We start from the raw sequence: 27,963 nt of genomic DNA on the forward strand, positions 1-27,963 counted from the left end.
ATAGACTGCATCGTAAGTCTCTACGGAGGCGTAGACATACAAAACAGTCTACCGTCACGACACAGATCTGAAAAAGAACGAAAACCATGTAAATAGTTACCTTTTTCATGTGTAAAGCTCGTTTCCAACCTTTTCAACCGTCCAAACTCCAAATATGAGCAAAAAGAAGCATCTTTAACGATTCACTAATGAAGAAACTCGAAAATATGAAGTTTATGATTATGAAAATGATAGTTATGAGAGTTTTTTAGATGGAAATGTAGAGGAGATGAGAAGAAATGAAGTTTTTTGGGTTAGAATGAGAAAAAAAGTGGTTGAAAATTGAATTCTAGAGCTTTAGAGTTCAAAAATGGTAGTTCATGGTGGTTGGAAAAATTGATGATGATGGCATTTTTGTAAATAAGAAGAAATGGTTAGGATGTATTTGGTTTTTTGTTAATTTCGAAATTAATAAAAAAAATAAATAAAATGGTAATTTTGTGAATAATTCAAAAATATAAGGATAATATGGAAATTTTATTGATGAATAGTATGGACAAAAAAAAAAGGTTGGTTTTGGGTTTGACTTGAAAATATGGGTTGGTTTTGAAAAACACCCGAAAATCATGGTAGTTACATAAACATTGATAATGATGTATATAAACTTGGGTAAAAGAAGAAAAATAGTTTGTAAAAACTGGAAAAAAGTTTGTTATAAGTTGACATTTGTGACATATGCAAATGATGCTTTCTTATCAATAATAAAATCCAAAATTAGCCAAAATCCCAACAATCTAATAAAATCTTACGGCGACGAAATCTCCTACACCTATTTTCTTGCTTTATAATATTTTTTTGTAGAAAAAGCTCTGAAAAACTCCCGAATTAACAACAATTTGATCAACCTCTTTTCTTCTTCTTCATCATGCATTTCTACATCAATCTCATCATTTTTAATTGATCCGAAGAAGGAAGAGGCTAGAGCATCAATCTTTTTAAATATATTAATCGGGGTTTCAATTTGCATTTCTTTATTTTCTTTGATATTTCCTATTTTATTTTTCAAAAAAGAATAACCCTAAAAGATCCTGGCGGCAAAAATGTCCATGGGAGAGAGATCGCCGAGGAATAAAGTGAAGTTCATGAGCAGCTTTGGCGGCAAAATCCTCCCTAGACCTTCCGACGGCCTTCTCAAATACGTCGGCGGAGAGACTCGTGTCATCGCCGTTTCTCCAGACATTACCTTCGCGGGTAAAACGACTCTTAAACTTCTCTCCTTTTTTGAATTATATAAGGGCAGCATGGCCCCATTAAAGTGGATCCAGATTAACCACAGCCTAGCCTACTTTATTGGCCCTATGCGGAAACATTAATTCTTTAGTGACCTGTATTCGAATGGTATTCGAACCCAGGTGGTTTTACAGTATTAGACTTTGCCCTCAAATTAATCACTGGACCACTAACCTCGTGTTCTCTTAATCTTCTCCTGCAGTAATCAAAATCATTGTTGTGAAATATTTTTTTAACTTAATTTCAGAACTCATGAAGAAACTCATAGAAATCACAGAGAACGATGTCGTGCTCAAATACCAAATCATCCCTGAAGATCTTGACGCGTTAGTCTCCGTAAAGTCCGACGAAGATCTCAAACACATGATGGATGAATACAACCGTCACGAAGCTCCGAAGCTAAGAACGTTCTTGTTTCCAGCGAACCCATTGGTTCTAGAGAATCAGTTAGGTCCTATCGAGCCACAAACGATAGAGCAACGCTACATCGAAGCAGTCAATGGCATTCTTCGCAAGAGTGTTTCTCTTCGTGCCCCAATCAGAACACGACCTTCTTTCACCCTCTCTGCTAGTGCTTCTTCTTCTCCGAGATCAGAATCATCACCTGATGGATATAATCACGAGCTGCCTGAAACTGGTAGCAGCTACCAGTTGAGCAGGCTTTACCCAATGCATAAAGTACAGAGCAGTCCAAACATCACTCAACCACATAGCTATCACCACCACAGTGCTTACCTTCAGCCACCTAACTACTTGACTTGTAGGCTGCGACCACCACCATCACCCCCTTTAGTTTTACAGAGAGGCTGGGATCCACCCAGTAACGCCCATAGCTCCGGTGGTGGTACTGGTAATGGAAAGTTGGGGTGTAATGAAGAACGTAGGTTCTGGGGCAGAACAGGTAGTGTTCCTCAAAGTCCTCTGAACCATGTCCTTCGTCTCTGATATTGCTGCATGACATTTGCGGCAACCATCTGTGTATGTTTTCTTGTACAGTTTTCAACATTTGTAGGTATCTACTAAATGTGTGCGCCTGCGTGCGTGATATGCTGCAGGAGAATGTTTTTGTGAAAAGGCTGCAAGATGTTATATATAATTGGTTTATTGTATGTGTTTGTAAATCTGATGAGAATTTGTGGTTGAGATCATGGATTATGCGTTCAAACACAAATTTTGTTGAAATTCATCTTTGATATTAATCGTGTGTATGATAAATTAAGAAAATAGTTGGTAAGAGTTTGTCTATATTTCTTTTCAAGCGAAATTAGAACTTTCTTAACTTGATAACATATCGTCATAATATATTGGAGTTAACTAATTAGGAAAAAAATACAACAATTATTAAAAACTCCATTGGATGGTCCCTTTGGTGCTTACATATGGGCAGCATTATTGGATGATCATCTAGCAGAATCAAAAACTGAATTTAAGATTTTCGTGTCCTAGAATAATTTTCTAATGATAAAACATGTTAATTAAGTTTGTTATGAAGTATTTAACGTAAACATCTCCAAATTAACTTTATTTACCGTAACACAAAGAAATGCTACTAGTAAATCTTTAGTTTATAAGTTTTTCCTAACCACACTTAATTATTTGAGAGGTTTTATTTTTGTCATTAATTTTTAAATACATCAAAATTTTAATAGATCAAATTTATAAAATTAAAATTTTAAACAAATTATGCAAATATCTGGTAAATTTGTTTTCAAATATGGAAAATTACCACAAATAGCATATTCATAGTACCACTTTTCATGTTTACACTAACCACTTTTACCCTCACTTTTAATGAAGGATAAAAGATAATTATACCCTTAGGGTTAACTAATCTAGACTTAGGGTTTAGAGTTGAGGGGTGGAGTAGGTTTTGGAATGTGAAATTTAGGATTCTAATAAATATATAATAAATACTTAAAAAATATATTAAAAATTAAAAAAATAGTTTCAAACATAATTTTTGCTTTTCAAAAAGAAATTTGAAAAAAAAATTTCAAAAAAAAATTTATAAAAAAGTTCACTTTTTTTATTTTTTATTTTTTTATTTTATTTAAATAATAATTTATTATATATATAATAACAAGAACATAAAAGTCTTTTGCCACTTAATGAATAATGTATTTTTGAAAATGTCCCTGGTGGTAAAAATGAAAAGTGGTACCATAAAAGTGGTAAACATGTAATTTCCCCTTAAAAAATACACTATATATACAATATAATTTGGTACTGTTTCTAAATTACATGTTTTTGGATTTAAACCAAACACAATCTCTTTGTATAAATATTTGAATGGGTGTTAGATATATGCTCCCGAATATAAACGAGTTTCTAAGACGAAAGATGTGATACATAACTCAGCATCACCTGAAAAGTGGAAGAAAGAGATGTGAATAACATGTAATCATTCAGAGAATTATGAGGAGCTAAAACAGTAAGTTCATGGACTCAGATTTAGCACACTGAATAGATATAATTTAGCTCTAATACGTAACAAACATGACACCTAAAGTACCCACGTAATCAATCAATGGTCGTAGTTGCGAGATGAATGCTCGTTTACCCACAATAAATGATTACTGTAACACTCTCGATCCAGTTTAAGTCAAATTTAATTATTTTACAATGCAACAAACAAATAAGAACTAGATACTAAAACAATCCGTGCTATGCGCTGATATGGTTAGACTAATTTTCTTAATAATTCCAGAGATTACGTATTTAAATTAGAATCTTATGACTTTTTGATGTGTGATTTTTTTAGACCATCTCTTAGAAATTTTATTAAATTATATATAATTTAATTATAATATCTTAATCTTTTAAAATACAAATAGATGACTTTATTTTAAAAATTCTAACAAAATCTTTTTTAAAATACTTTTGAAATTTATTTTCGCTATTAATTTAAATTCTTCTTATCACTAAAATATAATTAGCATAAAATTAAATAATTTTTCATTTTAATACATAAATAAAATCATATAAAATAGTTTAATATATTTTACTGATAATTAAAATTTAAATTTTAAAAATATTTGTTATAATTTATTTTTAAAATATTCATTTGTATTTCAAATAAAATATATATTAAATATATGAAATCTATTAAATTAAAGTTATATTTTGGACTTATGTTTTATATTTTAATTTTGGACCACCAAATACAGGTTCTTCTAAATCTTTTAGATTTCTTGAGCAGTTTTTAAATACTTGATTAATCATAAAATCATTCCACATAATATATAACTACAAATCCATATTTATATAATAATATTTTAATATATTTTTGAAAAGCATTAATAAATATACCATAATATATACGATTCCATAAAGTTGTAATTATTATAACTTTTTATATTTTATTAAATAAGATATTCCCAAATATATAAACTAACAAATTTTCAAATTCTAGATATTTCTAAAGAATAACTTAATATTCTTTCTCTAGATTTCATTCATCAAATCTGTAAATAACATATTTTACATTCATTAATGTTTATAATTTTTTAAAACTAATCGATTATAAATGGAACAATATAAATTAAATCCAATTTTAAACATATCATATATTCACTAATGTATCCAAATAAAAGCTCCAAAAAATAACAAATTCAAAATGGATCCTCTAAAAAATTACTTTTCTAAAAGATCTCAAAACATTGAAAACATGATGGAAAATTAAGATTAAGGTTAGTAGTTATAGGCGACTCATTTAGAGTTAGAGATTTTGTGGATTTCTGGCTGGCACTTCATATATAATGATTTATATATGGCTTTTAGAACCCAGTGACAACGTACTATCCTTCTAAAAGATAGAAAATGCAAACGCAAACAATATATAAAACAAAATAAATGTTTAAATATAAATATAGGATTTAACCGCGCATGGTATGGATTCTCGAAATATCAGCGAAGAAATAATTTAAATAACAGATTTAATTTGAATATCTAAAAAGATATATACAAATAAATATAGATAAGTTACTGTGGATTTGAACTAATCTATATATAGGTGGTTAGAATATTCTGTTTCACTAATTTACAGAACATATAATTTATATATGTATATTTTCTTATAAAGATAAATGATTTTGATGTACGAAGGTTGCAAGATTCGTGAAATGAAGTGAAACATACATGAATTTGTTTATTAAACTCTTCATCATATTGATAACTGCATAGAATGGTGTATTACACAAAACTCATGTAAATATAAACGTTGTCACAATTTTTGGAATGATGAACGTTTGACAAATATGAATTGAGTTTGTGTAGCAGGTGCAGAACATGGTAACTAAAGAGAAGCAACTTATAAAGTTGGTTTAGTCTAAGTGATTTAGGGTGGATATAATGCTGTAATATGAATGCAATACAAAGGTGGATACTTGTATTGTTAAACTGATATAAAAATATAAATTTTCTGTTCACTGATATAAAAATATAAATTGTGTATTCTTATTATATTTTAGATTGTAGATGACCGAAATACTATTTATTTAGAAGTTCGTTTAAATTAAGTGATGTCGATATATTAAAAGAACTAAACATGATCGTACTATTTAAAATGATAAGATTATTATTAGATTCTAGAGAATGTTCAAAATTTAAATGACAATTTTTGATCGTAGATAAAAAATATGACCCTAAATTAATATATTAGATATGTACGACGAACTAAATTTTTTTAATATGATCAAAAGATATTACCATGTGACCAAACATTGAACCGAGGTTCCCAGATCAAATCTGAAATCCCAAGATCATATGTCTGAGATCAAGTTTCCTAACGGTTTAAGTTGAGATTTTGAAACTCGAGTTTGAAAAAGGCTGTTAGTTGATTCATCCTAAACTGTGAATAATATCATATAGAATTCAAGCATTTTTTTCGTTTACGAAATTTAAAAGGTAATTTCCTTTTCACATAAATAGATGGTTAATTTATTTCATTTTAAAAAATTGGTCAACTTTAAAATTTATATAGTTTATTGCAGTTGATTTATTGTCACTAGCCTATCACTAGCCATAACAATGATATCCTAAGACGGCTTTCCACCACCCCCAAATTCCTAATGCAGACTTAAATTTGTTTATGTTATGATTACGTTATAGGGACTAAATTACTAGGTCGGCTCCACCTTACATAATTTAAAAATACAAAACTGTACAACTCTTTTATGCATGAAATAAAAATTGATTAAAAAATTCATTCTAATACGTAGAAGAAATGGTATTTGCTAATAAAAAAAAAGGTATTTGCTGGGGTACACATTTCTCCTTTGAATAAAAGGTATTTGCTGAACTATATTCGAACTCATCAATATAGATACTCATCAACACTTGTTCATTATTTTGTAGTTTTCGATTTTATTTCCTTTTTACACCTATAGTTCGATACTCTTCAATATAATCCATTTCTTTTAACTCGAACCTGATTAAAATATTTTTAAATACATAATGTGAATTTTTTTTTTTTTGAACAATACATAATGTGAATTTAGGATCCACAATTTCCAGTCAAATCGTACTAAAACAAAAGAGACATTTTTTCGTTCATTTCATTCTTATTGACTTGGGTTTGCTAAATAAAGGAGGAAAAGGAAAACAACAAAAACTCATGTCAAAAAAGAAAACAATAAAAACTCCCCTGACCTTGCGTCCTAAACCAAAACTCCAAAAAAAAAAAAAAAAAATAAATAAAAAAAAAAATCGACTTTAACAATTTACCTGAGCGCGAGAGGTCCTTGATTCCAGGGGGACACGAGCTCTCTTAAATAAACCAATTATATAACACCAATCTCCTATCTGATCGGGATCGAAAACTGTGGAACAGGAGATGGATGATCGTAGCGACGACCATGATATAGAGGTGGAAGGAGGCATCCACGCGTACGAAAGGAAGATATCTGGGATTCTAGATGATGGATCTGTCGGATTCCAACAGCCTCTGCTCGCGAGGAACCGAAAGAACACGACTTCCCAGATCGCAATTGTCGGAGCCAACACTTGTCCCATCGAAAGCCTTGATTACGAGTATGTCTTTGTGTTTTCCCAATTTCACTTTTCCTTTTGTTTTGGAAAACAGAGACAATCAATGGGATAAGATTATTTGGGTTGTGTTGCTTTTTGTCGTGTTATGTACTTTTTTATGAATAGTGTTGCATTTTTTTTTAATTCATAGGTAAAAAAACTGAAGCTTTTTGAGAGACATCATCATTTTCTTTTTAAGTAAAAGTGCAAAAGAGTTTTTAAGTCTTCTAAATCTTTTAAGATTTAATCTTCTTTTTGCTTTTTTATTTTATTGCTGTATTGCCTTTTATTTGTTATGATAGTTTGGTGTGTCTTGTTATTATTTTTGGGCAGGATCTTTGAGAATGATCTATTCAAGCAGGACTGGAGGTCTAGGAAGAAGATTGAGATACTTCAGTATACCATCCTCAAATGGGCGCTTGCGTTCCTTATCGGTTTAGCCACTGGCCTTGTCGGCTTTTTGAATAACCTTGCTGTTGAGAACATAGCTGGATTCAAACTCTTGCTCACCGGCAACCTCATGCTCAAGGAAAAGTAAGTCTAATAGCATTTTCATTGTTTCATCTCTGCTTCTGATGTTCTCTAATGACTGCGGAATCTTTTTTTGAAACTGCAGATACTTTCAGGCCTTCTTTGCATTCGCTGGTTGTAACTTGATCTTGGCGACTGCTGCTGCTTCTCTCTGTGCTTTCATTGCTCCGGCAGCAGCAGGATCTGGCATACCTGAGGTTAAAGCTTATCTCAATGGTATAGATGCTTATTCAATACTAGCTCCGAGCACCCTCTTCGTTAAGGTAAGATCCCAAAACCATCTGTCCAAGCGTCTTGAATCGAACATATTAATTATGATTTTTTATTGGCAGATATTTGGGTCAATATTTGGAGTTGCTGCTGGATTCGTAGTTGGAAAAGAAGGGCCTATGGTGCATACTGGTGCTTGCATTGCTAATTTACTTGGACAAGGTGGTTCCAGAAAGTATAAACTGACATGGAAGTGGCTCAGGTTCTTCAAAAACGACAGAGACAGAAGAGACCTGATCACTTGCGGCGCTGCTGCTGGTGTGGCGGCTGCCTTCCGTGCTCCAGTCGGTGGAGTTCTTTTCGCCCTTGAAGAAGCTGCTTCTTGGTAATTTTTCGGTTTCTCCCTTATAACCTTTATTGAAAGGATCATGTCTAACTAACTTTGTTGAACTGGTTAGGTGGAGGAGTGCCCTTCTTTGGAGGACCTTCTTCACTACCGCAGTTGTAGCAGTAGTGTTACGAACTTTGATTGAGCTCTGCCGATCTGGCAAATGTGGACTGTTCGGTAAAGGAGGTCTTATCATGTTTGACGTCAACTCTGGACCAGTTCTTTACAGCACACCAGATTTGCTAGCGGTAGTCTTCCTTGGAGTTGTTGGTGGTGTTCTTGGAAGCCTTTACAACTACCTTGTGGACATTGTCCTCCGCACATATGCCTTAATCAACGAGTAAGTCACTTGTCTTAAGATGAAGTGTTTGGCTGCTCTCTCAATTCATATTTATTCTATCCATAACTTGCAGGAGAGGTCCGGGATTTAAAGTGATGCTTGTGATGGCGGTTTCAATTCTGAGCTCGTGCTGTGCATTTGGTCTTCCATGGATCTCACAGTGTACCCCTTGTCCTATTGGATCAGAGGGAAAGTGCCCAAGCGTGGGTCGATCCGGGATCTACAAGAGTTTCCAGTGTCCTCCAAACCATTACAATGACCTTTCCTCACTCCTTCTCAACACCAATGACGATGCAATCCGCAGCCTTTTCACGTCAAGGTCTGAGAATGAGTTCCAAATCTCCACCCTCGCCATGTTCTTTGTGTTTGTCTACTGCCTTGGCATCATAACATATGGCATAGCTATACCCTCTGGGCTTTTCATTCCCGTCATTCTCGCTGGAGCTTCGTATGGACGGCTTGTTGGTAGACTTCTGGGACCAGTATCTCAGCTTGACGTGGGTCTGTTCTCTCTGCTTGGAGCTGCTTCCTTCCTTGGAGGCACAATGAGAATGACGGTCTCTCTATGCGTCATTCTTCTCGAACTTACAAACAATCTCCTAATGCTTCCGCTGGTGATGCTTGTACTCTTAATCTCCAAAACCGTTGCCGATTGTTTCAACAAAGGGGTGTATGACCAGATTGTGACAATGAAAGGACTGCCTTACATGGAAGACCATGCAGAGCCCTACATGCGCAATTTGATGGCGAAGGACGTTGTCGCTGGACCTTTGCTGTCTTTTTCACGAGTTGAGAAGGTTGGGGTGATATGGCAGGCTTTAAAGATGACGAGTCATAACGGCTTCCCTGTGATTGATGAGCCACCTTTCACCGAAGCCTCTGAGCTGTGTGGGATTGCGTTGAGGTCTCATCTCCTTGTGCTTCTCCAAGGAAAGAGATTCTCCAAGCAGAAAACGACGTTTGGTTCTCAGATTCTTAGAAGCTGCAAGGCCCGTGACTTTGCGAAAGCAGGGTTGGGGAAAGGGCTCAAGATTGATGATTTGGTTATTAGTGATGAGGAGATGGAGATGTATGTTGATCTCCATCCCATCACTAACACGTCTCCTTACACTGTGCTTGAGACTTTGTCTCTAGCTAAAGCCGCTATTCTTTTCCGGCAACTTGGCCTTCGCCACTTGTGTGTGGTGCCCAAAACACCAGGGGTCAGACTCTCTCTCTATCTTTATTTCTCTCTAGAGATTTGTTTACGTTTCTAACGCACATGTCTTTTGTATCGCAGAGACCGCCTATTGTTGGGATACTTACAAGGCATGATTTCATGCCGGAACATGTCCTGGGCCTCTACCCTCACATTGATCCTCTCAAGTGAAAATATGGTTAGCCATTTAGTCTTGTTGCCTGCATTGTGTATCCATTTTTTTTTCTTTCTTTTATCTAATTGAAACTTTGATTTGTATTTACAGGTGATAAGGAATGAAGAGAAAAAGTTTCTTAGAGTTCTTTCTCCCCATTTTATACTCGTTGTGATGAATATGTGCATATCAAATTTAAAACCCCAGATGAGCATTTGATTTGCTCTTATGCCCACATTCATAACCATTTGTTTCAATTATTTTTGTTGAGAAGAATATTGGGAATATTGTGCAATGTAGTGAGTTGGGTAATAAAAGTATGGTCTGTTTTCAAACTCTTAAACTAATTTTTTATATGAAAAATAAACCACGTCAATCTACCAGTTAAAAAAAAGAAGCATGTAACTAACACTTGTATAATCTATGTCATTTATAATATTTTGATTGTTTTTTAATTAAGAGTAACTAAGTATTATCCATGGTTACTTGAAGAGACTCCACCTGGAGGTTCAGTTTAATTCCATTTTTCCCTAAAAAGGGTTCAATTTTCCTTGGTGTGACCGGGTAGTGGTTAGAAGAAGTTAACAACTCCCTAAAGATTAGTAACACCAAGGATTGCTGGTCGAATACATCTTGTTTAAGTGTAGAGGAGGTAGCAAGGAGACTTAAACCTCTTACCTTATCTTCATTTTCGGTTGCTTTGGTTCCATCTGCTCTATCTGCTTCCTTCCTTTGATTAAGTTGCATTTGATCCTTATGTACTTCTTAGGTGTTAGTACCAACGTGACCTTGTCTTCATGCACAAAAGTGTCTATTGGTGAAGCCATCATGAACAGCTTTATTTTCATATTGAGAAGGCCTTCCAAACAAGATATGACTTGTTTCCATGGGTAGGACATCACATTCGACCATGTCTTTGTATCGAACAATAGTAAAAGAAATGTCAACCTGATGGGTCAAACGCATCTCACCTTCTTCACTTAGCCGCTGAAGAGTGTAGGGTTTTGGGTGTTTATGGACCTTCAACTCGATCTTATCCACCAAAACCTCACTAGCTGCATTGGTGCAACTTCCACCATCTATGATAAGACTACGTACAGTCTTTGTCTTGAATGAAACAACGTGTGTGGAACAAGAGAGGATAAGACAGATTTTACCAAATCACTCAATTTATCATTTTTTGTGACATCCCATTTAGGTTTATGAAAATTGTTTCCTAAACTTACTCAAACCCAATAAAATTGTATTTCAATCCAGAATATTGAATATTGAATTCTAAATAATCAAAGTTGCAATGAATTTAGGTAAGGAAAACAAACTTATCTCATTCCCGAATAATCAAAGTTGCTCACACGATATGGAGAGAAAGAAATAAGATCAACCATGGCGAGAAACCTTTGCCCATAGCTGTTGTGCAGAAGCTTGTTGACAAAGGAGTCATAAACAAACTAAGCTTATTGAGATTGAAAGGAGAAAAGGGTATGGAAAAATATTTTGTGGACTATCAGAAGTAAAGAAATAAAATGATAGGAAATATCTTTTATTATGGTCTACACTTTGATGTAAAAAAAAACTTTTTTGATGAATAAAAATTTAACATTCATTCAAAAAAAAAGATAGATCTCGTCTTCAAAGCATTTAAAATATTCTAGTATTTCCAATGTTTGAATAATTATATAATGAAAATGCTATTTACAAAAAAAAATGACAGAAAAATCATATTTAAAACGTCTAAAGTAATATTTATATTTAGTTTAAGTTTTAAATGATTTTTACCGGCATTTCTACTTCAACTTAAAAAGTGATAATGCGGAATTATAATAAAGTAATTACTGATAAAGCGCAATTTATTTTAATAATAAAAATAAATTATTATTTAAAATATACCATCTTATGTTTTTCAAAAATAATAGTTTAAAAATTATTTTTTTTTTAAATTATTGTTTTGGAACTTTAATATTTTATATATATAGTTTTTGAGAACTTTTAAAAATTTACTTTAGTAGCTTTTATTAAAAGTATTTCCCCTTTATTTTTTAGAGAGAGAAGAAAAACAAATATTTATTTAAGCAGACGAAAAAGCCAATCTTCCGTCGCTGGTTGGGCAACTCGATCATCTTCTACCTAACGCCACTATCAATCTTATCATTCTCCCGCTCTGATCTTTATCCTTTACGTATGATCTGTGCTTAATTCTCCCATACATTTTGCCGTATCGCTGCGCTTCGGGAGTGGTGATCGGAAACCGAAAGTACTCTCTTAATTAACGATGGCGGCGAAGACGGCCAGAATAAAAAGCACACCGACGAAGGAAAACGGTGTTAGAGTGGAGGAAGGCCTGAGTATATTCAAGTCTGATAAGTTCGATGCTGACGCTTATGTTCAATCCAAATGTTCTATCAACCACAAGGATATAAAGCAGTTATGCTCCTATCTATTGGATTTGAAGAGAGCTTCTGCTGAAGAAATGCGGCGCAGTGTTTATGCTAATTATCCATCCTTTATACGGTTAGCTTAGTGTTATTTAATCCTAGTGTTAATATGATGGTTGTAAAAATCTTGTGCTCTATGCAGCACATCGAAAGAGATATCGGATTTGGAAGGGGAGCTATCATCTATCAGAAATCTCCTCTCCACTCAGGCCACTCTAATTCACGCCTTAGCAAACGGAGTCTACATTGACGACGATAAACCGTCTGATGATGTGTTGAATTTTGGAGATAATGACCTCTCTGATCTAGAGAAATGGGCTGCAGAGTACATTGACCAGCTTGATGCTTTATTAGCCGAAAGAAGAGTCGATGAAGCTCTAACAGCTTTTGACGAGGGAGAAATTTTGATATCTCAAGCAAACGAAAGCCACACTCTAAGCTCTTCTCTCCAGTTTGCTATTTCCCAACGCAAGCGAAAAATGGCTGACCAACTTGCCAAAGCTGCTTGTCAACCTTCGACTCGAGGCGGGGAGCTTCGTTCAATAATAACGGCTCTAAAAAGGCTTGGAGATGGGCCTAGAGCCCATACTGTGCTTCTTGATGCCCATTTCCAGAGATATCAATACAACATGCAGAGTCTTCGTCCATCTAGCAATGGAGTAGCGTACACTGCTGCTGCACTTTCTCAGCTTTTTTTCTCAGCTATCTCTCACGCTTCCAGCGATTCATTGGGGATCTTTGGGGAAGAGCCAGCGTATAGCTCTGAGCTCGTGACTTGGGCTACTAAGCAAACAGAGGCGTTTTTTTTCCTTCTCGTTAAAAAGCATGCGTTAGCTTCTTCTGGAGGACTAAGAGCCGCCGCAGAGTGTGCACAGATAGCTCTTGGTCATTGCTCTTTGTTGGAAGCTCGTGGTTTGTCCCTCTGCCCTGTGCTTTTAAAGCACTTTAAGCCTGTCGTGGAACAGGCTTTGGAGGCAAATCTTAAGCGCATTGAAGATAACACTGCAGGTATGGCTGCTGCAGATGATTGGGTGCTGACGTACCCTCCTGCTGGTAGTCGCCATGTTGGTACGGCATTTCAGAATAAGCTTACATCCAGTGCCCACCGCTTTAACCTGATGGTCCAGGTAGACAATCTTTTGTCAAACCTCTCAGAAGCTTCAACCTTTGTTTTAAAATTTAGTAGACAAAACGAAGTTCTTAGAGCATCCCAATCCACTCCATATTTCACTCCAAAATGGGGTGGAAAAATGGAGTAACGAACAAACAAAAAAATATTAATTAGAGTGGGATTGGAGATGGTCTTAGGGAATGCAGACATGCTAGGAACCTGGATTATCTTTGAGTCTTAAACTCTTATACAGTACCATTTCTGTCTTAGTCTGCTCCGATAGGCAAAGTAGTGCCTAGTGGATTCTCATGAATTTTGGAGATATTTGTAAAAGTAGATCTGTTTTAAAATTCTGAATTTTGTTGCAGGACTTCTTTGAGGATGTAGGACCTCTTCTAAGTAAGCAGTTGGGAAGTAAAGCGCTAGAAGGGCTATTTATAGTGTTCAACTCATATGTAGATGTGCTGATTAGAGCACTTCCTGGTTCCATAGAAGACGAAGGAGAGGCAAATTTTGAAGGTTTTGGTAATAAGATTGTCCAAATGGCTCAGACCGAGGCACACCAACTTGCATTACTTGCAAATGCATCACTGCTAGCGGGTGAATTGCTCCCACGTGCTGCCATGAAACTCACTCCTCTTGATCAGACAAGTCACAGGACAGATGGCATAAGGAGACCTTCAGACAGACAAAATCGTAATCCTGAACAACGTGAGTGGAAGAGACGTTTACTTAGTACTGTTGACAAGTTAAAAGATGCGTTTTGTTGCCAGCATGCCTTGGATCTCATTTTTACCGAGGAAGGAGATTGCCGTTTGTCTGCAGATATGTACATAAACATGGATGAAAATGGCGACGATGTGGACTGGTTTCCATCTCTGGTATTTCAGGTAATTGTGGTTTCCCCATCTCCATATAAGTTTAGTAACCCTTTATAAAGTACTGCCACGTTTTGTCTAGTTGAAACTATGGTTTTTGTCATGGACTTTTTTTTATTTCTCTCTCTTCTTTTAGCTGAATTTTCTTAACTTTTTGGTGTTGCGTCGTTGGAAAACAGGAACTTTTTGCCAAATTTAACAGGATGGCAAGTTTAGCAGCGGATATGTTTGTAGGAAGAGAAAGATTTGCCACATCTTTGTTGATGCGATTAAAAGAGACTGTGATCTTATGGCTTTCCGGAGACCAGAGCTTTTGGGATGACATTGAGAAAGGTCCTAGACCTTTGGGACCTCTTGGCCTCCGGCAGGTTTGTAAATTCGTTTTAGCTTTTGTTTTGCGAGCAATATCAAAACGGTTGTATACCGTTTCTAACAATCTTCTTCTGTCACAGCTGTATTTGGACATGAAGTTTGTCACATGCTTTGCATCCCAAGGTCGCTACCCATTGAGGAATTTGAACAGGGGAACTAATGAGATAATATCTAAAGCCTTAGCAGCTTTCACTGCAACGGGACTGGATAGGTATATGTCGGTTTTGGCTATGTTTTAGCTTTTCTGGTAGTATAAATGAATTAAACTCGGTTTTGAATGATGTACAGTGAGCTGCCAAAAGACGACTGGTTTACTGAAATATGTCTGGATGGAATGGAAAGATTGAGTGGTAAAGCAGAAGGCAACAATGGGGAAGTCCACAGCCCGACTGCTTCTGTCTCGGCTCAGTCTGTTTCATCGGCGAGATCACATGGCAGCTGTTGAACCAACCAACCCCCATATTATATATTATGTATGTAAAGAAGCTTAGTGGTAAGAACTTTTGATTTTCTCTTTTCAGCTCTGCTTTTCTTTTATAGAATCTCAAATTATTGATGCAAGGGTGTGTAAATGTGGTTGAGTTGAATGTTTTCTTTTATTGGTCCTTTCTTATCTCTTGTTCTTTGGGTTGTCAAGTAAAGAGAATGTTGATCTTTAGTCACCATGTTACGGATTTGATGTAGGAAAATCTCTTTTCGTGAAACCGAAAGATTATTGTCACCATTCTGATTTACAGTCTTTGATGAAGATCTTGCTCACCCGGAACTGAACTGAGAGTTGTAAATTTAAGTAGCTGTTTTTGAAGTAGTAAAGAGAAACTGCGTTTTTGCTCATTACTTTGGCTTACATTGGTAACACAAGAATTGCTATAGCATGAATCTTTTTAAAAATAAAAATAAATCCATGATGAATTGTTGAGTTTTTAAATAAGATTTGATTTATCTGAAAAGGCCATGGAATGACAATTTATTTGGCTGAGGTCACTTAAATTACTGTCTTATAAAAAGCTGAGCATAATTTATAATTTTATGTATAAAAAGCTTAGAGTATTGGTGGCAACATACTTGCGATCGTAAAACAGAGATCTCGCATTTTCAAGTGATGTGGTTAGCAAGGAAAGTAATAGACAGGAAAAATTAAGAAAAACATTCCACGAACTTGTGAAAGTTAGGCCGAGAAGCATTAGAGATAAAATCATTTGTATATCGTCCTATATATATAAGGAGACGCTCACAGGATTCCAGTTTAACATTTTTTTGTAAAAAGGATTCCAGTTTAACATGATACGAAAACCTATTCTTGACTTTCGATTTTTCGCTTGATCTTGTTTCTTCGAAATCATGGGTGAAAGAACAAACGAAAGTGTAGGTGCAGTGAGGTAAGAGTGGTGCATAAGTAAACAAGACAAAAGAAACTTTCTTTTTCGAATTCACAAAAAAAGCAAATACAACTAATTGCTAACGCATAAATTAGACACAAGCCTCTTGAAGTACTGTCTTTTTCTATTACAACAACTATTTAGTGTAATTCCATTTCTAGACTAAAACTCCCTCTAGGGTCTAAATTTCAGTTTTTCTAAATTCGAAAGTACTGTATGTCATCAAGTACTTCAACACAGCACAACAATATATCCAAATGTTTGATCACACTAATTACGCTAATAATGGCCATTCAATTTGAAACCCCCAAAAATGTATCTATCAAACACAAATTACAAAAATTATGTATAAATAAATATAAATATATACAGTAATGAATTACAAAAACTAAAATCTACATTAATCTAATATTATACAATCAAATAATAATTCCATGCTTTACAAATTGATTACCCATTTTGAACTTTTAATAATAATAATAAATTAAATAATGTCAAACATGTAAATTATTCTATTTGTATTCTCATATATTTATATATTTATAATTTGTGATTTAACTAAATATTAAAATAATAGTATTACAAAAATTATATATGTCATTTAATAAAATATGAAATATTATAAATCGACACAGTACATACTAAACTTACAATAACAATTTTAATAAAAATAAATAGATTTTTTTGCAGTTTGTCTGTAAAATTCTTCATAATTCTGTACAAGATCAAAATTAAATTCCAGTTTACATAAGATCAGATTGAAAAATAAACACTTCTCTCAAAAATAGAGAATGGAGAAGAGTGAGATATTTTCGGAATTATCCATATAATTTATATATATATATCAAATGAATTTTGGTGTTTTATTGGATTTAAAGAAAAATAGAACAAAAAACAAAATTGGGTATAATACAGCCTGAATCTGTGTCAGACGTCAAAGGTAGGTCACAAGTGGAACAAGAGAGCTTCCTCGTTTCCTCCGCCTCACGAGAATGCCGCTCAAACATTCTTCGCCGGACACCATATCCTCCTCCTCCGACTCCGTCCGCCTCCTCTCCCGCGAAACCCTCCGCATCAGCGCCTCCCTCGCCTCCCCTCCCGACGATCTCCTCCCTCAGGCTCTCCCCGATTCTTCCCACTTTCTCCGTTCCACGCTGAGACTGATCTGCTGCGAGGAAATCGACGGCCGGAGATGGAAGTACGTCGCCGAGAGCGATGGCTCTGGGAAATTCAAGAGGAACTCGGTGGTTCGTGCTGTAAGCTTGGAGTCTCCTCGGACTCCTTTTGATGTACGCCACGTTCCCATTTTGAAATTGAGGTTTTGTTAGCAAATGAAAGTTTCAAACTTTATTCACTTTTTATTACAGGAAGTGGGTTCGTTCCTGAGATCTTACGTTGTACCTGAAGGCTTCCCAGCAAGTGTTAATGAGTCCTATGTTCCTTACATGACCTTTCGAGCTTTGAAGGTGTGTATTGTATGAATGTTTAAGAAGGATTTTAATAATTTGGGAGTTAAATTAGTATTTTTTTTTACAAATTTAGGTGCCTATTTATATATAATTTTTTTTCGAAAAGAGCTAATGTTTCATTAGGATTGGCCCATGACCGCCCTGAATATGTTATTGATCGTTTTGATTGACATTGTTTGTTTGTTTGTAGCATTTCTTTGGTGGAGCGATGGGTGTGTTTACCACTCAAACCCTTCTCAATTCAGTTGGAGCCTCACGGAACAGTTCTGCTTCTGCTGCTGTTGCAATTAATTGGATTCTCAAGGTTTCAGTTTCCTCTTGTTTTTTTTTTGTTTTAACAAACGTACATGGCTTTACTTAATTGCTGAATATCTATTCAGGATGGTGCTGGGCGTGTTGGGAAAATGCTTTTTGCGCGTCAGGGAAAGAAATTCGATTATGATTTGAAACAGGTACTTGTTCTAAATAACTTAGCAATAGTAGATAGAAGAATCCTCTGAAACTCAGCTTTTTGAATTACAGTTACGGTTTGCTGGTGATCTTTTGATGGAGCTGGGTGCTGCTGTGGAGTTAGGAACTGCTGCCGTTCCGCACCTTTTTCTTCCTCTAGCTTGTGCTGCTAATGTTGTTAAGGTATTTAGTGGCCGCTAACACTCGTATAGTTTCCTTGTAGATGTTTAATTTGTTGTTTTGTTTTATTACAGAATGTTGCAGCAGTAACATCAACGTCTACTCGTACCCCCATCTATAAAGCCTTTGCTAAAGGAGAGAACATAGGAGACGTCACTGCTAAGGGAGAGTGTGTTGGTAATATTGCAGATCTGGTATGAGATCCTTCTCTTTATTTCTTGGGTGTTTTTTGTTATTCATCTTTTTTTTTTGAGTTTAAAAAAATTGTTATATAAATCGTATGTGCAGATGGGAACTGGGTTTAGTATATTGATATCCAAAAGAAATCCTTCGTTGGTTACAACCTTTGGTCTTCTGTCATGTGGCTATCTCTTGAGCTCATACCAAGAGGTACAGTGCAGCTTCAAGTACAGTATACCAGTTTGTTTGTTTTTTTTTTTTTTTTTAACGTGGCTAGTTCCCTTTCAGGTTAGATCTGTGGTACTGCATACACTGAACCGTGCAAGATTTACAGTAGCAGTGGAATCCTTTATCAAGACGGGTAAGTGATGATGCTAATCTAGCATGCAGATGAGTGTTTAGTCAATTCAAACTTTTCTAGCCTAGACTTCACAGTTCCGAATTTTGCATCTATCTCCAGGGCGGGTTCCCTCACTACAGCAAGGTAATATCCAAGAAAAGATATTTACTTTTCCATGGGTTGAGGATCGACCGGTGATGCTTGGTATGTTTTATGTAACACTATATTCTTTTTGTTTTTCTTCTGCTAACCTTACTGAAAACGATTTTCATACCATCGTGTGGCAGGAGCCAGATTTAAGGATGCATTCCAAGACCCCTGCACATATCTGGCAGTAAAGCCTTTTTTCGATGTATGCCTCTTTTTTTTTTACTGTCTCAAATATAGAGCTTTGACCCTTTTTGTTAATCTATATATTTCACTCTCTATTCTCTTTACTTATGGCAGAAAGAAAGATACATGGTGACTTACAGCCCTACCAAGGGTAAAGTCTATGCACTGCTCAAGGACCAGGCTAGCTCAGATGACATTCTCAAAGCTGCATTTCATGTGGGATTGTTTTCCAAATTCTTAAATTTCTCTATGAAGAAGTAACTAATGCTTTAAAGTTTCTCATTCGGTTGCATGATATGATATAACAGGCACATGTGCTTCTTCATTTTATGAATCAATCAAAAGGTGGTGCCTCAAAATCGGTTGAGCAACTGGATCCTCCTGCTTTTGCTCCAATGGAATATGAGCTGGAGTCTCGGATTGCTGAGTCGTGTGAAATGGTGTCTACCTCTTATGGAATCTTCAAAAGCAGTGCTGCGGAACAGGTAACTTGATAGAAATCTATTGTCTAGTCTTAAAGTATCATATTGAAGGAGCTGGGTGGGTTTTCATTCTTGATCTATGTTGCTAGGGATGGAGAATGTCAGAATCTCTTCTAAATCCTGGCCGGGCTAGGTTATGTCATATGAATGATGAGGAGGAGTAAGCAACGCATCGTGAAGCTGGTCTTTGTTATGATAACCTTTCCAAGTTTTGTTGTCTTGGAAGAAACAGATTTTGGTTGATACACGTTTGATTAACCATGCTGTAAAAAAAGATAGAAGATATGTAGCACTTGTAAATTGTGGGTTGTCGCTGGTGTAATTTAAGAGATGAATCTTCGTGTACCACTTCTCACATCATAATCAATGCACATTCTTCATAAACATTGAAAACCTGCAATTCATAAAATATTATTGGTTTGTAGTTTTTGATCCAAAATGAGTATTGCTTGTCTTAATAATCAACCAAACACAAGTTGATGATAGTGTAAGCAATTTGATTAAAGAGTAATATTCAAGGTGAAAATGTGTATAAACAACCTTAGTAATCAGAAATGTGTACGAGAGTCGAGAGACTAAGGGCCTGACTGGTTCAACCGCAGCGGTTGCGTTTACGGTTGCGGGAGTTTGCGGATGCGGGTGGTTGCGGTTTCTAGCGGTTTTAAGAGATTTGTATGACTGGTTCTGCGGTTAGAAATTGGTGCGTTTGCGGGATATTTATGACTGGTTAACTACCAAATGCAGTAGCAGTTAAATAATAAATTAACAATATTTACATTTTATACAATTATAAAAATATCAAAAATAATAATATTATAATAAATATAAAATTTATATTTAGAAAGTTATAGTTTAATTTTTTTTTAAATATAGAAAATATTGTTATTTTAAAGTTTTATAATATTAATTAAAATTTAATTGATATATTTTAGCATTTTTATAATTTCAATTTAATTTTTTTATTGAATTTTTTTATTATATTTATATTGTTTTGGAAAAAAAATAATTTTTTTATCCTCCCGCAAACACCCGCAACCGCAAACGCTAGCTGGAACCAGCTTTTGAATTTATGAGGTTCAAAGCGATTTGGAGCTATTTGGAGCGGTTTAGAGCGGTTTGAGCGATTGTTGCAAAACGCCAGCAACCGCTACCAACCGCAAAAACTGCGTTTGCGGGTGGTAGCGGGAAAACCAGTCATACCCTAAGTAAACTGAAACTGGTTATATGATTGAAAGTAGCTATAGTATAAGAATGAAAACGGATAGATAGGTTTATAGTATGGATTTTATGGGTTTGACGTGATTGTTTGTTATATGGGTCGTCTTTACTAAGTTCTTGTATATTTGTCTTTTTTGTAATACAAATATTTTTGTAATACAAAAAATAGTTATATAGACCTACCAGAATGTAAGGATATAAAAACTACCGTGGGATGTCTTAAACGTGGAGAAATGTTTGAGGGATTCACAAAAACACTCTTAATTTTTTGTCTATCCGATAAAAAGTCGGTCGATTTATACTTAGAATTCACAGAACTCACGTCTCTACTCCCTATCTTCAAAACCAGTTTCATTGCTGATAGAGGACATAAAGCACACAATCTGCTACAGGTTTCTCTCACTTTCAAAGGTTCAAGGCAACTCGCTTTCCTCGCATATACCTGGATCCTTGGCTCCCTCTCTCTTCTGTTAAGTCCCTTGGTATGTTCTAGGGATGCTGCTTGTTTCAGTAATGTTGAGGGTCAGTGTTAGTATTGGTCTCTCGGCGCTGACCGCTTTTGTAACATGTTTGCAAAGTTCAAAAAGAAAGGTATTAAAAAACAAATCCTTTATTCAAATATATGAGAAACGAAGTCAATGTGATGGACCGTTTGAGAACACAGTCCACAAATCCTTTTATTAGCATGACCTTTCGAAAGGAAAACCCACCAACTCAAAGTATTAGAAGCAAAGAGAACAATGAAACGCCAAAGAAGAGCGAATGAAGTTTCCACTCATACTGGCCATAAACCAGAAACACGGAGGGCGCCTTTAGTTTCAATTGCCAAGGACGCTTTTAAATTGAGCGATGGATTCAATAGCCTTCTCAAACTCACTGTCCTCCAGTGCAAATGCGAAGCGGCAGTAGCCTGGGATTCCAGTCCAGGAACCGCTGTTCAAGCAAACACCTGTATGGCTGAGAAACACGTCCCTCATATTTGAATCCTTTAGCTCCACTTCTCCTTCTTTCACCTTTACAATTTTGTTGAGATAAGCTTTCGGCTTTGCCACCATTGAGATTCCGCCTTCTGGTTCGATAACCTCCCAACCAGACTTCTCTAGTACCTGTTCCCCAGTATTTAAAAAAAAAAGTGATCAATGGCGCAATAATAATACCTTTCATACAAAAGGGAGTGTCGTGTACCTCTTTCAAGCGCTTGGATCTGCGTTGCAACGTTTTAATGGTTTCAGAAACGGCATCCAAAAAGTCACTTGCTTTCTCTTCTTTCAGAGCCAACATTTTCTTAGCGGCATACTTCACAGTGCTGTGTGGTTTGCTCAGCCCTGGGAGGGTATGGAAGGCATCAACCAGAGACTGATCCAAAACTAGAAACCCGAGTTTCATTGCTCCACTGAGCATATTCAAAGAGAGACATCCAAGCAGCGAAACCGACAAGGATGCATCCAAAGATTTCTTCAAATCCCAGGTAGTTGAACTGTATTCTAATCCCGAGAACGAAGTATCGATGATGACCTTTGCTCCAAATTTAGCACAAGTAGACAATAGTACACCCATCTCCTCGTTGCTGTACACCAATCCTGTTGGGCTAACTGTTGGTCCAGATATATAAACCCATGGTTTCTTCACGGACTCTAGTGCTTTCGTTAGAGTGATTTTCGTCAGCTTAAAGCCGTCGCTAGACTCAGTGGGGATATTCACAACGTTAGCTTTCAAAAATTTGGCAGCAGCAACGTATTTCCCATTTGTCCCAGCAGGTAAACAGAGCGTTCCACCTTCTTGAGCGCAGCAAACGACCAGTTTATTGAATAGTGCTTGTGAGCCGTCAGCATATACAAAGCCTGTGCTGCTTTTTGTAGGAAACCCATAATTATTCGTCACAAACTGCTTGATACTTGGGTTGACATCAACTTCCGCTTCAGATACGTTCTGCCTCACAAAACTTTCAAAGATTGCAGCCTTAACAGAACGTGGAATTGGCAAGAAACTTTGATCCACATCCATGTGGATTAGAGAAGTGTCGCCATTCTCAGTCACTGAAAGCTCTGAATCTTTCAGAACAGAAACGGCTGAGCTTGAAAATCCAATGATCTCTTCAGACTTTGTCTTCTCAATTTCCCTCTGCAAGCAACACATTAGAGAAACTAAGAAGACACGTTGCAACCCTTTTGATTGACATATCGGTTTAACCTTTTTTTTCCCATAAACGAGCCTAATCCAGATTTTTTTCTTTCTTTTTGTTTGTTATTCCTAAGGATGCAGGATTGTAAGTTTTAGGGTGTCACGAAAACAAATCACTAAAATGTCAAAGATTTAATCCAGTATACCACGTACGCTTTTAAGTTCTTGCAGACCAGTTTGCCACATTTTTATGCAAATACTACTAAGCAAGTGACAGTAATTGGGCAAAACAAGCTTTGAAAAAAGAATCTAGCGCATAAGTTCGAACAACATACCTCAGCTGGTGCATGGCGATCAGCGAGCTGGAAAGCCAGAAGTTCATGGAAAAGGCAACCATAATAGTATTGACTGATAATAGCAGTATGACCTTCCAATACTTCTACAGTTTTAGACAATGCCTTGGAAATGCCATCAACTTCTGAAATGACAAAGGCTACTTCTAAATCTGAATAAACCTGCAGAACGATGACTTGGTAAATAACTCACAGGACAAAAATTTAAAGCGAGACTTGAAGAAATTATCACAGATTTATTTGTTTTCAACTAGATGAGATAGAACAGAATGCATACTCGTCAGCAGATGCGGTCGGAGGAAAACCTTACCTTATTCTTTACCAGACCACAGATAATAGCAGCGTGAGAAGGTAGTTGATTTTCAGCGAGATATTTAAGTACTCCATTGGATGCAGGGAGGCTAGACAACTCAAAGTGATCAGATATATCCAAGAAAAGTCGACATCCGATTTCTTTGGTCACATCCAACAGGTGCAAAAATGATGAACTGGTAATGACCTCAAATTGAGCCAGCCCAGTAACCACCACCTGTGGCTTTAGTTTCTTAATTAGTTCTATCATCAGATCAGATTGGTGCGGGGATTCGATGACTGTGACTTGATCAGCTGATGTGTCCACGCTAGTACCCTACAGTTGATTAATAAATTGTACGTTAAGCACACCCAAAACAGAAAGCACGCATTAATAAACACACTTATCTTCAAACATAGTTACTCAGAGAGACACTCAATAAATTCAGAGACATCAGGTAAAATGATGCCTTAATGCAGAAATTTCATCTATTACAATTTACCAACTACGAACCAAATAATACTATTTCTTGCAGCAGGTGCCGTAAACATTATATCCTAGCTCTCAAAATGAATCAAAGCAAATCCTGATAATCAAGTTAATTTTTCATTTGATTTGTAGGTATGACTCTCTACAGTCTATACAACATATATGTTCTTGATAAAAAAGGAACATAACTCCTCGGGACTGGATCATTCGTTTGGATATTTGTAAACTGTTGTATTTTTCCTGACTACATATGTTTTTTGCCAGTACTAGGCACTCATCAATTTCTCTATTATCAGTAAAAATGTAACATGCAATATGAATCATTCATGTGACATGAGCTAGCTCGATTACGTGATTCAAATCGTTAAATTATAGGCTCCCTCTTAACTTGGTGTCTATATAAAACCCGTCACAGAATCTTTCTCTTACTACGCCTTTTGCTATCAAACTACTAAATCCTTCTCTCAACTATTGTCTCCTTACTTCTGTATTCAATAACTGATTATTTCTTCTTTTTAGACTTGGTAATTTTCTCCTATTTCAGTAAAAAGTTAGTATGTCCACATCCAGCTAGGACGATATACACTCATAACACTAGGCGACTCCTTACATAAATACAAAATGCATTCCTTGCATCGTTTCTTTTCAAAACTAAGTAAAAGCAACAGATGCGGAGATATAATTTTACCTCAATGGCTAAAGAAGTTAGCCAGGTCCTTGGAAGTTGTCGAGTTAAATGCTCATCAACAATTGCAAGTCGAGGAGAGAATAACCGGAATGCACTCTCGATTGCCACAGCCCTTGATGGAAACACCACAATGTTCTTGCAAAAAAAAAAAAAAAGACCAGAAATGATTAGATGCTTCCCATGGAAGATTCATTACATTTGATGAGTCCATAAGTATCTAGTTTCCTTTTATTTTTCCTTCTAGAGATCTTTAGAAAATTCTTTAGTGGCCCGTTAGTTTCGTTTATCAACGATATCAGTCTGACAAAGTAATTTTCTGGAACTGAAAGAAACCTGTTAAGAAAAAAACATAAAGAGAGAATAGTCTTACATCTTGATTAATTGGAATACGGTGGTATGTCCTCATAAATCCTGCAATTAGGCTACAGAATCTTTTGCTGCCAGCTGGAGGTTCAAACGGGAAATAGGAGCTGTTTTTCAAAACACTAGCAAGATAGGCTAGGAATGGAATTTTCTCATCAGCAACGGCTTCATCTTCAAAAGATAAATCCAGTGAACTGCTGATTTCTTGGAATCCATTTTTCAAGAAATCAAAGATTATCTTAACCTGTCAAGCAAAAACCAATTATTTTATTCCTTTGTTATTTATACTAAATAGTAAGATAAATCCAACAACTTAAACAAGACGCTTTTATCTACTCACCTGATTTGGTTGGCGAAGTTGGCAACTATAAACAGATAAAGCATGGGAGATTCGTCCACCAGCCTTCCCGTAGGCCCATGCAGTTCGAGCACAAATTGGTTGGTCTCCGGAAAGTCCCATAAAAAACTCGAAACGATGAGGGCTGCTTCTCTCAATTTCAACTAATGCCGAGATATCCGTATCTGCAGCCTGTGAAATCACATGTCAAGTGGCCATTGTGGAGGAGCATGATCGTTCATACTTTCAGAAGTAAAATTCTTACTTGAAGTATTTTAGTCTGCCATATCTGCGTGACACGGACTCCACGCCGCTCAAACAAGCGTCTACAGACGCCTTGCCCAGGGCGACCACCCATGTTGAATATCATAATCCCTGCAGGTTTGATGACAGATATCCCTTCTTCAACTGCTCTGGCAATCAAACCTAGACCAAACTGATCCTCAACAAAACCCTGAAAATGGATAAAACTCATCAGGCACGCGAAAAGCAATTGGCGCGACAGAAAAAGAGAGAAGTTTTGTCTTTTTGTAGAGGAAGAGAAGAACAATTTCAGACGTTAATCCTTATCCAAACATGCACAATCTAGGTTGAAATGTGATATGCAAGGCATGCATATGACTGGCTAACTAACCCCTGCGGCTAACTAAAGGTGAGACTGCACATGAACTGACATAGACAAGGAAAAAAAAAAATGGAATCGCGGACTTGACAATTCAACAATTAAGATGAATATGGATTAAACCGGAAGAGCTCAAGCCTCAGGGTGCTAGCTTCCATACATTCTAGGGACACATGCAGAGTGTATTTTTGTTTTTCACTGAAAAGAGGTTCCCTTACCTGAAGGGCACAATAGTTACTCAGCGAATGAAGAAACTCTTCACTTGCATTTTCTTCAATCATCTTAGACATTGCTTCTGGGTTTGGATTAAGAATCTGTAGCAAGAACATAAGACAAAAGGAAAACACACATCAAAGGAAAACGTCAGACTTTATTATAAGTACAAAGACCTACACATATAAGTTATAGGAGACAAATAGATAAAAAAAAAATACCTGAGGTATGCATCCTACAATTCTCTCGAGCTGAATTTTATTATCTCTACAATAACTAAGCAAATCAGATTCATAGAATTCCACCCTGTCCAGTAAAGTTTTCTTCTCGTCATCATAGACAGGTAGGCCATTATCATCAAGAGCGTTGAGGTACAAATTTATCCAAGAAATTTTCACAGCTCTAGGATTAATATCAAGCCCGTACACCTGCAAACAAACAAAAAAAAAACACAAAACTATGAAGATATATGCTTGACACATGTATGCTTCAATGTAAAATCTAAAGACCTTTGTAGGCAACCACTTAGCAGCAATGGCTATGGATATCCAACCATTCCCGCAGCCGAGTTCAGAGATAGTCTTGTCCTTGAAGACGGTGTCAGGATGTCTATTAAGTCCTTCATAAAACGTGAACGACCAGTCTTCTGGAACAAAGATACTAGGAATCACCATCATCGTTAACTTCTTCCTTGACTGAAAACCTGCAGATAACAGAGGCAGGTTTCGTGAATATCTGTAAACATATGATTGATATGTATAAAATTTATAATTTGATTTAACATATCATAAAGATCAGTGTCAAGTTCTATATTACGCGTAAGCCTCAGAATGGTTTTGCCCAAACGTATTGAATTAAAAAATCAGCTTGTTAGCTTTTGAGCTATGATCAAATGTGACTAGTTTTAGATATAACTGACAGTAGATTTAAAAGATGACAAAGTAGGGGAAAAAAAAGAACTGTGTGTAAACGACAAAAGTGGCATTGAAAGGCTAAATTTTATATATATTTTTTTTTTATTTATTCATCGACGTGTTAGTCAACAAGTCGACGAATCCCAAATTTCTGGGAAAATCAGTTTCAGATCGGAGAGAACAATCATCAACGCATCGTAAAACAATCGGATCGGATCTGAAGGAAAAGTACCTTCGTATTGATCGAGGACTATGTCCTGGATATGGAAGTGGTACTTCTGGAGACATGTATCGGAGGATCCGACGCGTTTGTAGAGGTCCGACAAGAAGATCCGAGCGCTGGATCGAGTTTTCGGATCCTCGAGCCGTTCCAGAACCGATCGCAAGGCTCCATAAGCCGCGTCGCCCGATTGTTGGCACCGATTCAGGAACTCGTCTACAGATTCGCCTGCCATGAGATGAGAAGTATAGAGGCTTTTGTGTGTGTGTGTGTGTCTCTCTTTAGCTATCAAGGTATCAATATGTCTGGCATAGGACTTCCCACTCTATTATACTACATTCTTTTTTTTTCTCTTTTTTTTTTTTGCTTCATATAATATGCTCCTTTGTCCTTTTGTTTTATAAAATTAA

General features: G+C 36.1%; 5 protein-coding genes across 5 annotated transcripts; 4 read left to right on the forward strand and 1 right to left on the reverse strand.

Moving 5' to 3' along the window:
* The first annotated feature begins 598 nt into the window (after nucleotides 1-598).
* Nucleotides 599-2,464, forward strand: LOC103852201. Its single transcript, XM_009129122.3, has 2 exons — nucleotides 599-1,230; nucleotides 1,517-2,464. The coding sequence occupies exons 1-2, from the start codon at nucleotides 1,080-1,082 to the stop codon at nucleotides 2,212-2,214; spliced, it is 849 nt and encodes a 282-aa protein (XP_009127370.1). The 5' UTR covers nucleotides 599-1,079; the 3' UTR covers nucleotides 2,215-2,464.
* A 4,150-nt stretch (nucleotides 2,465-6,614) lies between these two features.
* Nucleotides 6,615-10,460, forward strand: LOC103852202 (chloride channel protein CLC-c). Its single transcript, XM_009129123.3, has 8 exons — nucleotides 6,615-7,299; nucleotides 7,630-7,830; nucleotides 7,913-8,090; nucleotides 8,160-8,422; nucleotides 8,496-8,765; nucleotides 8,839-9,967; nucleotides 10,045-10,141; nucleotides 10,229-10,460. The coding sequence occupies exons 1-7, from the start codon at nucleotides 7,103-7,105 to the stop codon at nucleotides 10,132-10,134; spliced, it is 2,328 nt and encodes a 775-aa protein (XP_009127371.1). The 5' UTR covers nucleotides 6,615-7,102; the 3' UTR covers nucleotides 10,135-10,141; nucleotides 10,229-10,460.
* A 246-nt stretch (nucleotides 10,461-10,706) lies between these two features.
* Nucleotides 10,707-15,568, forward strand: LOC103852203 (exocyst complex component EXO84B). The gene is made up of 6 exons (XM_009129124.2): nucleotides 10,707-12,625; nucleotides 12,692-13,676; nucleotides 14,029-14,550; nucleotides 14,718-14,906; nucleotides 14,991-15,121; nucleotides 15,199-15,568. The coding sequence occupies exons 1-6, from the start codon at nucleotides 12,387-12,389 to the stop codon at nucleotides 15,353-15,355; spliced, it is 2,223 nt and encodes a 740-aa protein (XP_009127372.1). The 5' UTR covers nucleotides 10,707-12,386; the 3' UTR covers nucleotides 15,356-15,568.
* A 1,627-nt stretch (nucleotides 15,569-17,195) lies between these two features.
* LOC103852204 (protein root UVB sensitive 6) lies at nucleotides 17,196-20,147 on the forward strand. Its single transcript, XM_009129125.3, has 13 exons — nucleotides 17,196-17,578; nucleotides 17,657-17,755; nucleotides 17,949-18,062; nucleotides 18,139-18,210; nucleotides 18,281-18,391; nucleotides 18,463-18,582; nucleotides 18,677-18,778; nucleotides 18,857-18,929; nucleotides 19,029-19,112; nucleotides 19,196-19,260; nucleotides 19,356-19,457; nucleotides 19,550-19,726; nucleotides 19,813-20,147. Exons 1-13 carry the CDS (start codon nucleotides 17,282-17,284, stop codon nucleotides 19,885-19,887), a joined length of 1,491 nt encoding a protein of 496 aa, XP_009127373.1. The 5' UTR covers nucleotides 17,196-17,281; the 3' UTR covers nucleotides 19,888-20,147.
* A 1,386-nt stretch (nucleotides 20,148-21,533) lies between these two features.
* On the reverse strand, nucleotides 21,534-27,788 carry LOC103852205 (methionine S-methyltransferase). Its single transcript, XM_009129126.3, has 12 exons — nucleotides 27,566-27,788; nucleotides 26,929-27,122; nucleotides 26,641-26,847; nucleotides 26,425-26,520; nucleotides 25,850-26,038; nucleotides 25,588-25,776; nucleotides 25,255-25,491; nucleotides 24,885-25,019; nucleotides 23,726-24,043; nucleotides 23,398-23,577; nucleotides 22,127-23,062; nucleotides 21,534-22,047 (listed from the first exon to the last, which is right to left on the reverse strand). Exons 1-12 carry the CDS (start codon nucleotides 27,786-27,788, stop codon nucleotides 21,760-21,762), a joined length of 3,192 nt encoding a protein of 1,063 aa, XP_009127374.1. The 3' UTR covers nucleotides 21,534-21,759.
* Between the last annotated feature and the right edge of the window lie 175 nt (nucleotides 27,789-27,963).

The sequence above is a fragment of the Brassica rapa genome, chromosome A02 (assembly GCF_000309985.2).
Source record: "Brassica rapa cultivar Chiifu-401-42 chromosome A02, CAAS_Brap_v3.01, whole genome shotgun sequence".
In the NCBI taxonomy this organism is placed as follows: Eukaryota; Viridiplantae; Streptophyta; class Magnoliopsida; order Brassicales; family Brassicaceae; genus Brassica; species Brassica rapa.

Coding starts and splice junctions, on each gene's coding strand:
- LOC103852201 (XM_009129122.3), top strand. CDS start 1,080: ATGTCCATGGGAGAGAGATCGCCGAGGAATAAAGTGAAGTTCATGAGC. Junction 1,231..1,516: donor TCCAGACATTACCTTCGCGG/GTAAAACGACTC, acceptor ACTTAATTTCAG/AACTCATGAAGAAACTCATA.
- LOC103852202 (XM_009129123.3), top strand. CDS start 7,103: ATGGATGATCGTAGCGACGACCATGATATAGAGGTGGAAGGAGGCATC. Junction 7,300..7,629: donor ATCGAAAGCCTTGATTACGA/GTATGTCTTTGT, acceptor ATTTTTGGGCAG/GATCTTTGAGAATGATCTAT. Junction 8,091..8,159: donor CGAGCACCCTCTTCGTTAAG/GTAAGATCCCAA, acceptor TTTTATTGGCAG/ATATTTGGGTCAATATTTGG.
- LOC103852203 (XM_009129124.2), top strand. CDS start 12,387: ATGGCGGCGAAGACGGCCAGAATAAAAAGCACACCGACGAAGGAAAAC. Junction 12,626..12,691: donor AATTATCCATCCTTTATACG/GTTAGCTTAGTG, acceptor TGCTCTATGCAG/CACATCGAAAGAGATATCGG. Junction 13,677..14,028: donor GCTTTAACCTGATGGTCCAG/GTAGACAATCTT, acceptor ATTTTGTTGCAG/GACTTCTTTGAGGATGTAGG.
- LOC103852204 (XM_009129125.3), top strand. CDS start 17,282: ATGCCGCTCAAACATTCTTCGCCGGACACCATATCCTCCTCCTCCGAC. Junction 18,211..18,280: donor TCGATTATGATTTGAAACAG/GTACTTGTTCTA, acceptor TTTGAATTACAG/TTACGGTTTGCTGGTGATCT. Junction 19,261..19,355: donor CAGTAAAGCCTTTTTTCGAT/GTATGCCTCTTT, acceptor TACTTATGGCAG/AAAGAAAGATACATGGTGAC.
- LOC103852205 (XM_009129126.3), bottom strand. CDS start 27,788: ATGGCAGGCGAATCTGTAGACGAGTTCCTGAATCGGTGCCAACAATCG. Junction 26,848..26,928: donor CTAAGTGGTTGCCTACAAAG/GTCTTTAGATTT, acceptor GTTTGTTTGCAG/GTGTACGGGCTTGATATTAA. Junction 25,777..25,849: donor GGCAGACTAAAATACTTCAA/GTAAGAATTTTA, acceptor GTGATTTCACAG/GCTGCAGATACGGATATCTC.